At 36.4% G+C, this 13,986-nt stretch overlaps 1 protein-coding gene across 10 annotated transcripts in view; it reads left to right on the top strand.

The window, feature by feature from the left end:
- Positions 1-13,986, top strand: part of ptprt (protein tyrosine phosphatase receptor type T) — a 238,621-nt gene that overhangs the window by 176,862 nt on the left and 47,773 nt on the right. For 5 of the 10 annotated variants that reach the window (XM_084425071.1, XM_084425070.1, XM_084425068.1 and 2 more), the window contains 4 exons: positions 2,875-2,904; positions 6,950-7,101; positions 10,116-10,193; positions 12,597-12,632. In XM_084425071.1, coding sequence (XP_084281197.1) covers positions 2,875-2,904; positions 6,950-7,101; positions 10,116-10,193; positions 12,597-12,632 — 296 coding nt within the window. The remainder of the gene's footprint in view (positions 1-2,874; positions 2,905-6,949; positions 7,102-10,115; positions 10,194-12,596; positions 12,633-13,986) is intronic. The other 5 variants (XM_084425064.1, XM_084425069.1, XM_084425067.1 and 2 more) reach the window with 2 other exon arrangements.

Below are 13,986 nucleotides of genomic sequence, written 5' to 3'. Positions count from 1 at the left end.
GGGCCATTGAGATGAAATGGCCAAAGATGGATGCCCCCGCTGCATATGCATGCCGCCAAACGCATCGACTGTTTGCATCTGTTTTAGCACCGTCAGCCCGCCGCAAAACACATTTGCCATAACGGCCCATATCCACACTGTGTTTTTATTGCCTACAGAGAAGTCATAGGGTCATTAAATATATTTACTTTGGTGCTGCTTTAGCGATAAAGTGAGCAGTTTGGGTGCTATAGCTTGCTTTTATGATACAGGAAGCGTACAGGCGGGAATTTAGTGTGTGTGTGACTCAATGCAGCTGTGTGTGTGCTGACAGGCTGATGCATGGTTATTCGGGTGTGTATTATTGTAAAGGTTTGTGACAAGTGGCAGGTTTTGAACATTATTTACAAATCGTTAGTGTGAAATACATGTCAATAACTCAGGCTAGTATATGATTTCTTAATCATAAAGGTTTATACATGGTGGGGTCTTTCGAAAGATATTTGTATATTGTTCGCATGAACTGCGATAACCCAGGCTGAAACATCATTACTTTTGTGGGTTTGTTTTGCGCTACAGTAAGTGGCAAATTCTGAATGGTGTTTTTATTTCATTAGAGTGACTATTAATTCCTATTATTAAAATAATTTGATTAAAGTGGCAAAAAAAGGGGGTTTGTCAATTGTTAGCAATTACTAATAACTAATGCATGATTCCTTTACTGGGTTCGTTTTAGCGTAAAGATTTGCACAAAGTGGCAAATGTGAAGGTTATTTGTAAATTGTAAAAAATACAAATCTGTAAAATGTGTTTCAGGAGAATGATAAAAATCAGTGAGAGCGCAGTCAGGAAGCAGACGGCCACGAAGTCGCTAATTGACAACTTCACTTGCATGTCATCACCAATATTACAGTTAATCGAATCGCCATTAACAGACACCATCTGGTCTTTATTACCATATCAGACTATTGCTGTCCTAGCTTATCTCCTCTTGTCTTTACCTGGAAAGTACCAGTCCACAGAGACGTAAACACTGACACACGTTGATGACAAGGCCTCATTTTGGAGTAGCAAAAGCGTGATGTGTTTGCCAACTGCTTTTGGTGTCTCTTGTCCTCCTCCTTTCTCTTTCTGTCTCTGTTAAGCTCATAACAGAGAACAGAGCTACAATATGTCTGTGAAACCCCCACCATTCCTGTCCATCCCTTTAGCTGTCCAAGCACACTCCCACCAATAAGGTACAACAGGGCTAAAGGCGCATTGACTTTCTCCTTTAACACTAGATGGATACAATTTTGCCCAGCACTTTTCCTAACAACCACATTTGACTATGCACGTGGAAATTTGGCTGATCCTTGACGCCATCGTGGAAAGCAACACAAAGTTTATTCTGCGCTAATTTGATCAATTTTTTTTTTTTTATGTAGCAAATGAGAATCAATGAAATGATTGAGTATATTCTGAGGCAAAGGTCTTGCTAATGTTTTTTTTAGTTTTGTTTAACGTAATTAAAGCAAAAGTTTTTCAATAACGGAAGTATGGAATTTGGGGTAAAAGGCACTCTTAATGCACAATAAATAACATGATAATAAACAGCTGGCTGACTTTTCCATTTGTTGACATGACATGGTTAGATTCAAATGGTAAATATCATACTGTATATTAAGTTAGGTGTCCACCTAGAGATAATCAATCACTATATTTATAAGGAAACCATAAAAAAAAAAGATATTAATTATAACATATTATAAAATATCACATTTATTGTTACTATTGTAAAGCTAAAAAAATTATGGGATCTCCCTGAATGTTTTCAGAATCTTTACTTTTTTAAAATATATATATTTTTTATTAAAATTATTTTAATGACAGTATATTTATTTATTTTATTTATCAAAATAAGCAGAATAAAGTAACTTTGCTGAAGTGATTGTTTTGAACAAGTATTAACTTCGATATGAATCAAAACGTATTACTTTAGCTAATTTGTATAAATACGTTGTGCCTTGTGCCCCTTTTTACCCCGTGTGTAGGGTAAAAGACCCAACTTGCCACCTCATAAATTTATACGATTTTTAAACAAAGCAAACCACTTTTATGATCTATTTTCATACAAAATGTGTTGATCCATCAATGTTCAAGAAAAACGTCTATTTTGTCTGCAATCATACACTATGAGAACAGTGAAATGCTCATTTTTGTTGAGGTGTGCCTTTAGCTCCGTTGTACCCTACATGTATACAGTATACACACACACTCTCTTCCTTCTCTTTGTTCTCTTTCTCTTTCATTTTTATTTTCACTTGAAGGGGAGCCAGATGTGCATTTCATTTATTGCTTAATGGTCATTTTACTATTACTAACTATTACTAATGCAAAGGATATTTACTAACCTAAATGCAACTAGAGCCGCACAGCCTCAGGTAGCAGACATCCGTAGCTGATCTACATGAAGCTGTGTAGCACTCTTTTATTTGATCAAAACATTATGTGGTCATTAGCACATGAAACAGTTTTTACTAGTTTTATCATTAAATATCTATTTATTTACAGTACTGATACTAATCAATGTGTTTGTCTTTTTTTTTTTGTCCTTTGTTTTGTTTTGGTATTATTTTATTTTATTATTTTGTGATATTTTCACTAATACTTTAATATTTTTATTTGATTACATTTTAATTGGTAATGTTTTAATTATCATATTGTTTTATATTTAATTTTATTATATTTTACATATTGATATTTTATTTTATTATTTTGTGATATTTTCACTAAAACTTTAATATTTTTATTTTTTTTATACTTTATTTGACAATTGCTTAATTTTCTTATTTTTTTATATTTAATTTATTTTACATATTCTTATTTTATTTTGTCCTCATCTTGCTGCTCCAGAAGAAATGCGTATTCCTACTCGTATTACCTGTAAGTAGCATTAAATACAAAACATCTGAACAACAATCCCTGTCTTAAATTTATGCATTCCTATTATCCATTTCTACAAAGTTCTTTTACCAGTTTCTGAGAAGTATTTTAAAACTTCCTTATTTCATTAAAAGAATAAGGTGAGAGAATGAAAGAATTAAATGAAAATAAGTGACAATTATCTTAGGACCTTAACTTTGCCATGGCGAACAAAGCTTTTCGAAACTAAGAGAACTTTCATTTGGAGTAAACTGTTAAATCAGTCTTATACTTCATCACACTTTACACCAATGTTTTAACTTTGCTGTACTTCCATGTTCCGTCAAACACAGTCATTTTCGACCCATAAACCATCTTATGTGCAATATATCTAACAGTTTTTCAGTTTGCATTGAAATATTAGCAGGCCTACAGTTATAAATATCCCTCATGTGCACGTAAATTGATGTGGCTCCACTGTTATGTTATTCCCTTAGGTGGAGGTCTGCGGACTCCACCTATACTTTTCCATTACGCTTAAACTATTTACTGTTACCTCGACTGTTATGCCTTCCTCAGCATTTTACTACTCGGGATTGTTTAATTTGCTCTGTGTGCAACAGAGCCTAGCTGCAGGATGTTTACCTCACACGTTAAAGGATTTGAAAGCTCAGATTCACAGTCGGACTACTATGTGCATTCTCACTCCTCTCTCCCTGCTCCTGAAATATAGATGAAAGTAACAACACAGCCAGGAGGAGCTCTTTCAAAAGGATAGCATCTAAGAGGGCATAGACAGACAGCTACAGGCTAAGCTAGCCGTGACGCCAATATATTCCCCAAATCCGGAGAACGATTCGTTCTCAGTTTCAATGGGGTTATGTTCTGGGCGTGATTGAGTGATGGTTTCAGTATGCATGTTGAGGTCGGCACATGCGGATTTAGTATTGCAGTCGATGATCGTGTCTTCCCTTTTGTCCTTGCCCATTCACATACTGAGTTTACCATTAGCAAAGAGATATGAGATCTCGCATGTTGTAAAAGCTTTGATAAAAACTTCCAATATGTAAACTGAAACTTTTGCATACAAAAGTACATACTTTTAAGTATACTAAGATATTAGTAGAATATACTGTAATAAAACCAATATCACTGTCGGCATATTTTTTAGTATGTACTATGATTTTAGGATGGCATAGTAATATAGCAATCATAATATATCATGCTGTTAATGTTTATTCCTGATTTATCAGCATGTTTAAGTTTGTGTGTGCATGCATTTCCACATTTGGCAGATGCTTTTATCCAAAGTGACATTCGAAGAAGTCAATACAATTTTCTGTGTTCCCTGGGAATCAAACCCATGACCTTATCCTTGCTAATGCCTTGCACTACAAGTTAACCTACTGCAACCTTGTGCGTGCATGCAACTGAAAAATAGGGGGTAGTGTAAATGCTATTTTGAGATGTTCTGCATGCTTACTAATTGTGCTTTGACATGCACCTCCTGGCTAGCTGCCTTGTCTTTGCATGTTCTCATGTCACAAATGCATATGCTTTGTGCTATTTCCACCATTGAAGTTTTAGATCAACCAAATGTGATATCTTTCTCAATGAACATTTGGTGAATTTCATGCTTAAATTAAGAGAAAAAAAACAGAAAAAAAACTCATTTTACAGTAGAAATGAAACGGTTACCAGTTTGACGATAAACCATGATAAAATTCTTGAAGGTTAGTATTACCTTCGATTTGAAAGAGTCATGGTAAATACTGTCCATAGGTTTTGTTTTGTGTGAAAACGTGACGGAAGGCAGTGAGGTTTTACCACCGCTACAACCTTTAAAACTGAGTGCTGAGGGAAATTATATGAATTTATGAATGAATAAAGTATATGAATGTATTTTTGAATGAAACGACTGTCTTCAGAAAAGTTTCGATGGCATTTTCTTTTCATCTTACCTCCATGTAATGCCTAATAAAGTAGTGTTTATTAGCTTAGCACTGCTGTGTGTGCAAGGAAACAGCTCTATTTTTGCTTTTCCATAAGCGCCACCTACTGTCAGAGTCAGAGAATGGATTTACATTTACATTTTTTTTATGCACTGTTGTAAATTTTAACCAGTTGATGAAAAATAAGCTAATGTGCATAGTGCTCCTAATTTTATTATTTGTTTGTTGGTTTTCGATATAAACTTGGTTAAATGATTTAAGTTAGTGTAATGATATTTTTTTTACATTTCCAGCAAATTTGAACAATAATCGTGATTATTTTGGTCATTATAATTGTGTCATTATAATTAACACCGTTTCATCTCTATTTGACCAACGTGAGCTATGTCTCTCTTGTTCCCCGCTTCTCTCTCTATCTCTCTCTCTTTTACAATATGCCATTAACAAAGTTGGTGCTATAAAGACGTTTATGGTGCCCTAACTATAGTAGAGCCTTCACTTTTAATGAGGTGCTGCTCTGACATTAATTAAATAAGGATTATCTATAGTTTATTCCACTTACAATGAGTCTAGATTCTGTGGCACTTGAAACGAGACCCATTACTGCAGTATTCCATTAGTTTTATTATTTGATGGGTGTTGTATTATAAAATACTTTGACCTTCAGCATACGTTGTGGGACGAGCTGATGCTTTTGTCTGAAAATGCCGTCCATTTAGGGAACACGCAAGGTTTTGTTGTAGAGTTTGTGTTTTGCAGTTTCTACAGCGAAATCTCAGCACTAGCAATCACATTGATGCTTGACTGCTTAATTGGAAAGTCGTGACCCTGCTCTTATTGCTGCTTGATGTTGAGACCCGCTTCTGAACAGTTGCTGGTCCTCTTTTGATCCTCATTCACTAAAAACCAATGTTACACTGAATTTATTTTCCAACCTAGGTAGAATGGCCCCAATTTTAAAGGTTGGCCTGGTTTTTGTGAAAGCTGAAACTTTATTTGATTTTTATTTTTTATTTTTTATAAATTCCCAGCAGAGAAAATAACAAAACAAAGAGTTATTATCAGCACGGCCCCGTAAGAGAAGGGAGCTCATATTGAGGTCAAATGGTGTTCTGTGGGACCTAGAGAATCAAAGAGTCATTTTATTGGATGACTCCAATCCATCGCTGACACTAATATCTTCCTTGAAGTTTTGTGTACTAACGTGTGGGGAGACTCCAGCTTATGAACCGCCAGACAAATGAACAAATCAAAGTCTGCTGCCTTTATAAAGACTGCCATAGATTTTTTTTTGGCCCATTTTTATGGTTAATAATGCAGGGAATTACAGGTGAAAAGGTGGGATGAGATCAGGAAATGTTGCAAACCAGGTTTGAACAAAACAGCTTATTGTGTCAAGAGTACTAAAAGCTTGGTCACTACCTATGTGCCACAGTTTTAATCAGGAAAATAAACTTTCAAGGAGTAGTAAATCTGTAGGTAATGAAATATTGCATCTGTTATCCAGTGTCAATATATATATTCTCTACCCATTGCAACAGTTCTATAATAACCCTTTTATAAAAAGCATCTGTTTTAAATGTATTTGTTTGCAGTATATACGAGTGAATATGTTTATGTGCAAATTCTTCCTGATCAATAGACTTAGTGTCTTTGTTCTGCATGGCAAGGTTTTGAGTTTTCTCTCTCTTGATTTGAGGTTTACTGGCAAATATCACTGCAGAATTTTGTTTTGATCATATTACAGAAATCTTACAGTCGATGCCATTTGAATAGTCAAAAGCCATTCTCACTTCTTTTCCTCGATGTGTCTGTCTGTGTGAGCTTGTCTTGTATATCTTGTATGTCAGTGTTTTGGCGGTGCTTTGGTTTAGTGCTCTCTTGCTGTTGTACATACTGAATGTCAAACCTAAAACTGGCAAGTCTTGCAGTAACTAACTGATTTTAAGAATTTGTCCACAAAAAAAAAGTTAAGTCATTACTTTCACTTTTCAGACATTTACATTGGAAAACAGTGAAACGATTTGCACTAGCCAAAAGCATTGCAACAACACAATGAAGTTTCTCTTTTTGATCATGTGTATAAACTTGTCCTGTTGTGGCTGAATTTGAAGGAAACTAGCTAAAAAACAGAAGGAGACAGCCAGCAGCAGTACGCAGAGAGAGATGGGACCCGTAGGCACGGCGGATAAAAGCACAGGAAAAGTCAGCACGTTACACAAGGACGATCCGTTCTCCACCAGCAACCAGGACCTCAATGGATTCTGTGAGTTCAGCAAATTTTGTGCTGCCCTGTTTTTTGATATTACCTGTTTATCCTGTGCTCTGATAACAATATGAGTTAAAGAGGAAAGTTGGCATTAACAAATAAAGAAATTAAAGAATAAACAAATGCACTAATGAACAAATTAAGCAATGAATGAATACATTAATGAACTAATGAATGAACTGAAGTATTAAAAGAACAAGCAAATTAATAAATGAATGCACGAATGAAAGAAATAATAAATTCATTAATGAACAAAATAAAAATAAAAATGAACCGAAAGCATGAATGAAATACTGAAAATGTAAAAAAATAAATATTTTAATCGATCTTCATTTTGATGAACTATAATCTATTCTTTAAATCCCAAGATCCATATTTTGGTCTATGCTGTTTTCTATTGTGTTAAACTTCACTAAACATTATTTGTAGCGCACCTGTCACACAGTAATCGCAATTATACTTTTGGAGTACATCCAAACATACATACATACATGGAGTATATCCAAACACTAAATGTAATTTTGATAGCCACTTCAGTTCCAGCAGTGTGAACCGATCATCTCTTCCTCTTTACTAGTTGTAGCGCAAATTAAACACAAATGAACATCAGAAGGTATGTTCAAAGATACAGCAATGGTTTCATGTTCTGACATTTTACACTGCTTCTCTTTAGAGAACTTCCTGCTCTTTTCCACTAGTCTCAAAAGTCAAAGTCCAAAGGTCATAGAATAGCCACGATCCCCAAATACCTCGATCTTTTGAGCACCTGAGTGTGTGTGTGCGCTCCAGTCTCAGGACTCATTACTGCAATCACACGAACCTCCTGCACGTCCCACCATCCCGGTGATGAGCTCGGGAAGCCCTAAAAGGGATCAAAAGGGGTCAACAATCTGTCATTTTAACTCAACTCACCGTTCTCCTTGATTGTCTGTACTAAGCGTCCGTCAGGAAACCAAATGATGGGACGCCACCGTCTCGCACCTGCCATTCACAGATCTGAGCATCGCTAATCACAGAGAGCTATTTTGTCATTAAACAGCATGGACTGAAGCGTTCTACATATCAAGAGAGTCCGCTATTGACGTGCTGCTTTAAGGCGCTAGAGAAGAATAGCAAGTGGCATTTGGGCAACGCGTTTTTTCATTCTCGTGCTTTCATTCTCAGTTTTAAGTGGGCTCTGGCATGCTGTGAAGGGGCTGTAATTAGGACGGGTCTTTCTGAGTCGCTTTCTGCACAAAATGTCACTGTGGCCTTTGTGTACAGAATAATTTGAATGGAGCTGGACGAAGAGGAGGCAATAGAGAGTAAGAGCAAGATGCATGGAGAGAGAGAATGTCATTATGCATAATGATCACATTTATTTCCTTTAAAATCAACATTGATTGTTCTGCGTGTATAGTGTTTCTCAGTTCTTTTGAATGTCTTGGTCAGTTGATGTGCAAATGCAGTTCATTTGGTATGTTTATTTCGGATCATTACAGGCACGGAGTAGTTGGAGACTGTTATTGTATCTGTTGTTTATCTAATGGTCTGAGAGTCACTATTATAGCACAAGTACAGGCTCTTTATTATAGACATGAATCTCAGCTGTGGTGTTGAAGCAAAAACAATCTAGAGCTCAGCCCAGCTCATAACTGCTGTTTGTAAGCAGTTCTTTAAAAGTGTCAAAGGCCTTGTGATACACTATCAGACACTTTAATCTAAAACTTTAAAGCTGCATCAGGTAGTTTTTGTGTTGGAACTGCGAATTGCAATTGATTTTTATCTGTCAAAATAATGTTCTTAATCGATATTTTGTCCTGTTGTTCAGAAAAATATCTAAACATTCTTTCAATGAGATAAATGTACTCATTTACACTCTTATGATATTAAAACTTGTCTTCAGTGGATATATCTTGAATTAAGATTTCCTGTTATATTAGAAAAAAAAAAGTATTTAATTGCTTAATATTTTGCTTTATTTTTGCAGTGCAAATCCTATTTTCTCATGATCTTAACATTACAAAATGTATTAAATATAGACTAATCAACGTACCTCTTTTAGTGAAAAAAATATTTATTTTAATTTTATTGGTCGCTCAAGATGTGTACTAACCAGTCCACAGCTGGCTTTACTGTTTTTGTTCCAATTAATTTCTTTTTATGAATTTTATATTTTTAATTTAATTTACATTTTGCGTCGATTCCAGGAGGAAAATCTTTGGAGTAGAGAATAGAACTTTGTGAATGACAGACCTTCCAATCTGGGCTCCAAATTCTTGTGGGCCTTTATATCTCATATTGGAACTGACATTTTTTCTCATTTATATCCAGACCTTCCTCTCACTGGCTCCACACTTACAATCACACATTATTATATTTTTTTGTATCAGGGCTTTTTAAAGATGATTCAGCGTAAGATGTGTGAGATAGAGATCATAGCGATCCCAGCCTACACACTCAGCATTTTAGCTGTATTACCATTTAAATGAACACAGAGACACCTGCCTCTAACCTTCCACGCTTCTCTCATTCAGACGCTCTCGATCTCACCTCACTGGCCCATGAGCTTTTGCTGTGAAAGCATTTTCTGTAGAGATCCTTATGTGAGTCAGTGAATGCGTATGCTCCGACACATGTGAGACGTGGGGATTTGTGTAAATGGAGATCTGGAGTGATAGGTGATTAAACTGGAAAGTAAAAAAGGAAGTTTTGCTGGAGTGTGTGATGCTCGGAGTGTGTTTTTGTGACTTTCAACAAGTCCTTGTGTGTGTGAGTCTTCAAAAATCAGACATCCTTTATAAACTATATACAGATCTAGGATATGTTCAAAATAGTCCATGGCATTTAAAGGTCTTGCTGACTACAGCATGATGCAGTTTATTAGTGAGATGTCTCCTTTGCAGAAAGTGAACTAATAATCCAGTATTCTGGTATTACTGATATTGTCACAACGCAGCACTGCTATTAATCTAGACATGATGTGGTGGATGTAAAGCAATTGTCTAAGTGCTCTCCTCTCTCTTTCCCAGCCTCCTCTTCTCCATGCTCCTTCTCCATCCAGGGTAAAGGCCTCCAGAGCAAAACCCTCCTCAACTCTTACTACTCAGGTATGTAGCATTCTGTGTTGACTGCGTTCATGAGGCATAGTAGTTAAATACCTGGACTGGTAACCAGAATGTTGTGGGTTTGAACCCTACAATGTATCAGCAGTTCCATCACAGAAAGAGCTGCAGAACTGCAGAAGCTCTCCTACCACTTTTGTGTTCCTTTATGAAATATTTAGGCTAATTTTATTATGCTTTCAGTTTCCAGTAGGAATGCAGAACGTTTAATGCATTTTACCATGTTTAAACCATTGGAACATGGAAAAAACTCTTTACGTGAAATACAGTAATTTTTCCTGAAGTTAATTGTTTACTGTAAATACATGAAGGGAGGTCAGTCCTACCAATACAACCAAGAATTTGGAATTTGTTTTTAAATGTTAAAAGTAATTTTAATTAAAGCTACAATATGCAAGAATTTTTTGCCGCTAGAGGGCGCTACATTCCAAACAACAACAACGGCGTAGCTTGATGACGGTGTGAAGGAGCGTGGAATGATGTGAACTGTCGTTTTAAACTCCACCGTGGATGTAAATCAGTCAGACGGGAATCGAAAAATCATGTTCATGGATGAGGTTAAGTTTTATTTTTATAATGACATGCTTTTTGTGGCGAGGGGGGCGTGGTTCAGCGCGGTCTGTAATGGGAGAGAGAAGAGACGAGCGTCCCGCAAGTAGGTCAAGTGCAAATGACGAACACCTGTCTTATTGCAGTGATCCGCGTGGAGAGACCGCTTATAAGCCGCGCGCTGGAACGAGAGAGAGAGACTGAAGAGAAAATTTGACGCAGAGAAAGAAAACCGGTGGATCCGAGCTCTCATTTTTGAACTGTTTTGAGCCGTCGCGGTTGCCACGGTGAATGCGCGTTGTGCGCGACTTTTGTTTGTTTTGCTTTATTTTAATAAAGTACGAGTCCCAGTCACGCCGACCCCTGTCTTCTTCCTTCCTGACTCTTGAACCTCATCACACTTTTATTTCATTAAAATGAATTAACCGCAAGAAAAGTAAGGTTTAATACTAAATTGGTTATCATAGATGTTACTGTATGTCGAATTCATTGTTGTGATAACGCGGCGCAGTTTTACGTGTTCTAAACAATTGTTGTAAAAGTACATTTGAACATACCCACATCATTTGCCAAAATACTGATTAATCTTTATGTATAACACATGCTATATTTATTTACATGGCCATAAACACCAGACGTGATAAACAATGTCAATAAACTAAACACAAATCTAAAGCAATAATACTTCCCTTACATAAACATAACTATTACCGAATGCTACATTTGGAAAATATAAAATTAAGCATGCTTTGTCGACGGAAACAGCTGCAATCGGTAAAGAATAATTGTGTTCCATAACGACTGCACGAAACAAGCTAACGTTTGTTGCTTGATAGACGCTACAACTACAACTTCCGCATTTGTCCAGGACTCCACGCAGTACGAGCGGAAACCGAGGGTAACGCGGATATGACGCAATTGACTGGCGACTCCCAGCTCACCCCTGCTCTAACGCCCCGTTTCCTTGGTTAAAATCGCAATTTTCTCACGATTTAAAAATAGTTGGAAACATTTGGGATATTGTAAGTAATCAACTTAACAAAATATATAACACTGGCCTTGAGATTATGGGATATTTTAATGCAAAATTCTTGCATATTGTACCTTTAATACAAATTATACGTTTTAACCACTTGGTGGAACTGGTAGACGTTACCTTAGGCATCATGCACCGTTGTAGCATGTCAAAGCATTCTCGAGTATAAATAAGCTATAATGCACGTAGGTGATTTTAAATTGATATTTCATGTCGATATACAATGGTTACATACTGTTAAAACTAATCGTGGTATTGATATCTTTGTAAGACTGCCGACTCTATAGAACAGTGGCAAGGAAAACTAACTTTACCGCGCTCCGAGAGCCCCTAGTGGTCGGGAGCATTTCCGTTGTGTTGTGGCTTGATTTCGTTGTGTTGTGCACTACTGGGCCACCGTAAGTTTCCCTTTCAGATGCAAAATTCATGGGAGGAGAGTATGCTGAATCATGTTAGGTGATTTACTAAGGTTTGCGCTAGTCAATTTACTAGTATTTGCGCCATTATTTACCACCCAAAAAAAGCATGTCTTAAACCAGACGCTAATTTGCGCTGCTCTTGGTAGATTGCGTTTTCCATTATGGAAATGATCCGGCTGTGACTGTGGTCTTTAATTTGCAGTAGATCACGTGCAGAACTTTCCACTTCCATCTGTGCTTTTATGGGATTGCGCTCTCACACTAATTTGCCCTGTTTAGTAAATCTGGCTCAATATCTCAGAACAATACTCTACAACAATAGCTGTGTGGCATTTGTGTCAAAGCAAAAATTGGGTTACAGTTGTATTCTGTTTTTAATTACAGTTTCTAAGGAGCCAGTCCCTGCCACAGCATCTATAGGTAAGACACTTTTCCTCCTCTACTTATAAATCACGCTGTTCAGTTCTACAGATGTGGATTACTTTAAACCCTTACTTCTGTAACTTTTGATCTGAATGTAGGAGGAAGCTGATCTTAGACAATATGAATATTCAGAGGTGAATCACCAGTTCCATTCCAAACCTGCGTGTGTATCTGTGAAAAATCTCTGAGTCATAAAGTATGGGTTTAGATGATGAAAGATCATAACATTGACCTTTGAAGTCAAAAGCAGGCGCTGTAGACTTTTGCTCCCACCCGATCAAACTAATTGCATCTTGTAATTTTGCGGCAGCTAATGTGGTTTAAGTAGAGTCAGCGGCGTCCTCCTCACGCTGATGCGTCCGTCCCACGCTGAGCAAGATTACAGGAATGAAAGCCCTCTGTCAGTTCAAACAAAGTCTATGTTTATATCCCAATGTGTGGAAAGTGATTTGAATCGGATCGTTAGCTGTCGGAATGCTAATTTTCAGATTTGGCAGATTGGTGTGTGACAGGGTTTTGCACGCTCACACAAACACACTCAAACAAGCACACATGCACACACACAAATGTGTCTTTTCAAAGACAGTTTGACCATTTCACAGCCAATGGCAATAGCTTATAATACAAACATATCCATCCTTCATTTCTTCTGTTCTTTCCTCCTTAGTTCTTTAATTAACTTCTTCATTTATTCATTCATTTTTCTCCTTTTAATTATTGATTCATTTGTTTTTTCTTCTGTTCTTTTGTTGTTTGTTTGTTGTTTCATTCACTCATTTGTGTTCTTTTGTCCGTCTTTCTTTCTTTCTTTCTTTCTTTCTTTCTTTCTTTCTTTCTTTCTTTCTTTCTTTTTCTTTCTTTCTTTCTTTCTTTCTTTCTTTCATTTGTCCATACTTCCGTCTTTTATTTGTTCATTAATTCATTGTTTTTTTCTTCCTTTCTTCTATTCTTTCTTTTTTGTTCATTCGTCCCTTCCTTCCTTTCTTCTATTCTTTCCTTTTTGTCTTTCTTCTTTTATTCATTTGTTAATGTATTTGTTTATTTGTCCTTCCTTCCTTCCTTTCTGACATTCTTTTTTAATTCAATTGTTCTTCCTTCCTTCCTTCCCTCTTTCTTTCCATCCATCCTTTCATTCTATCTTTTGTTTTTCATTTGAACATTTATTTGTATGTTTCTTGTTTTCTTTCTTTCTAGCTTTCTTGCTTGCCTTCTTGCATGGTTTCCTTCTTGTGTTTCGAGTCATCACTATTTTTCATCATTATTGATCATTTCCAGTTAATCTCAGCAGCACTTGATTCGTTGAAAGCTTTGAGAGACATTTGCAAAGTGGCAGTTTATAACATTTTCTGAA

Source organism: Rutilus rutilus, assembly GCF_951802725.1.
Source record: "Rutilus rutilus genome assembly, chromosome: 12".
In the NCBI taxonomy this organism is placed as follows: domain Eukaryota; kingdom Metazoa; phylum Chordata; class Actinopteri; order Cypriniformes; family Leuciscidae; genus Rutilus; species Rutilus rutilus.
The sequence above is the reverse complement of the archived record's forward strand: the minus strand, read 5'-3'. Positions and strand labels throughout refer to the sequence as shown.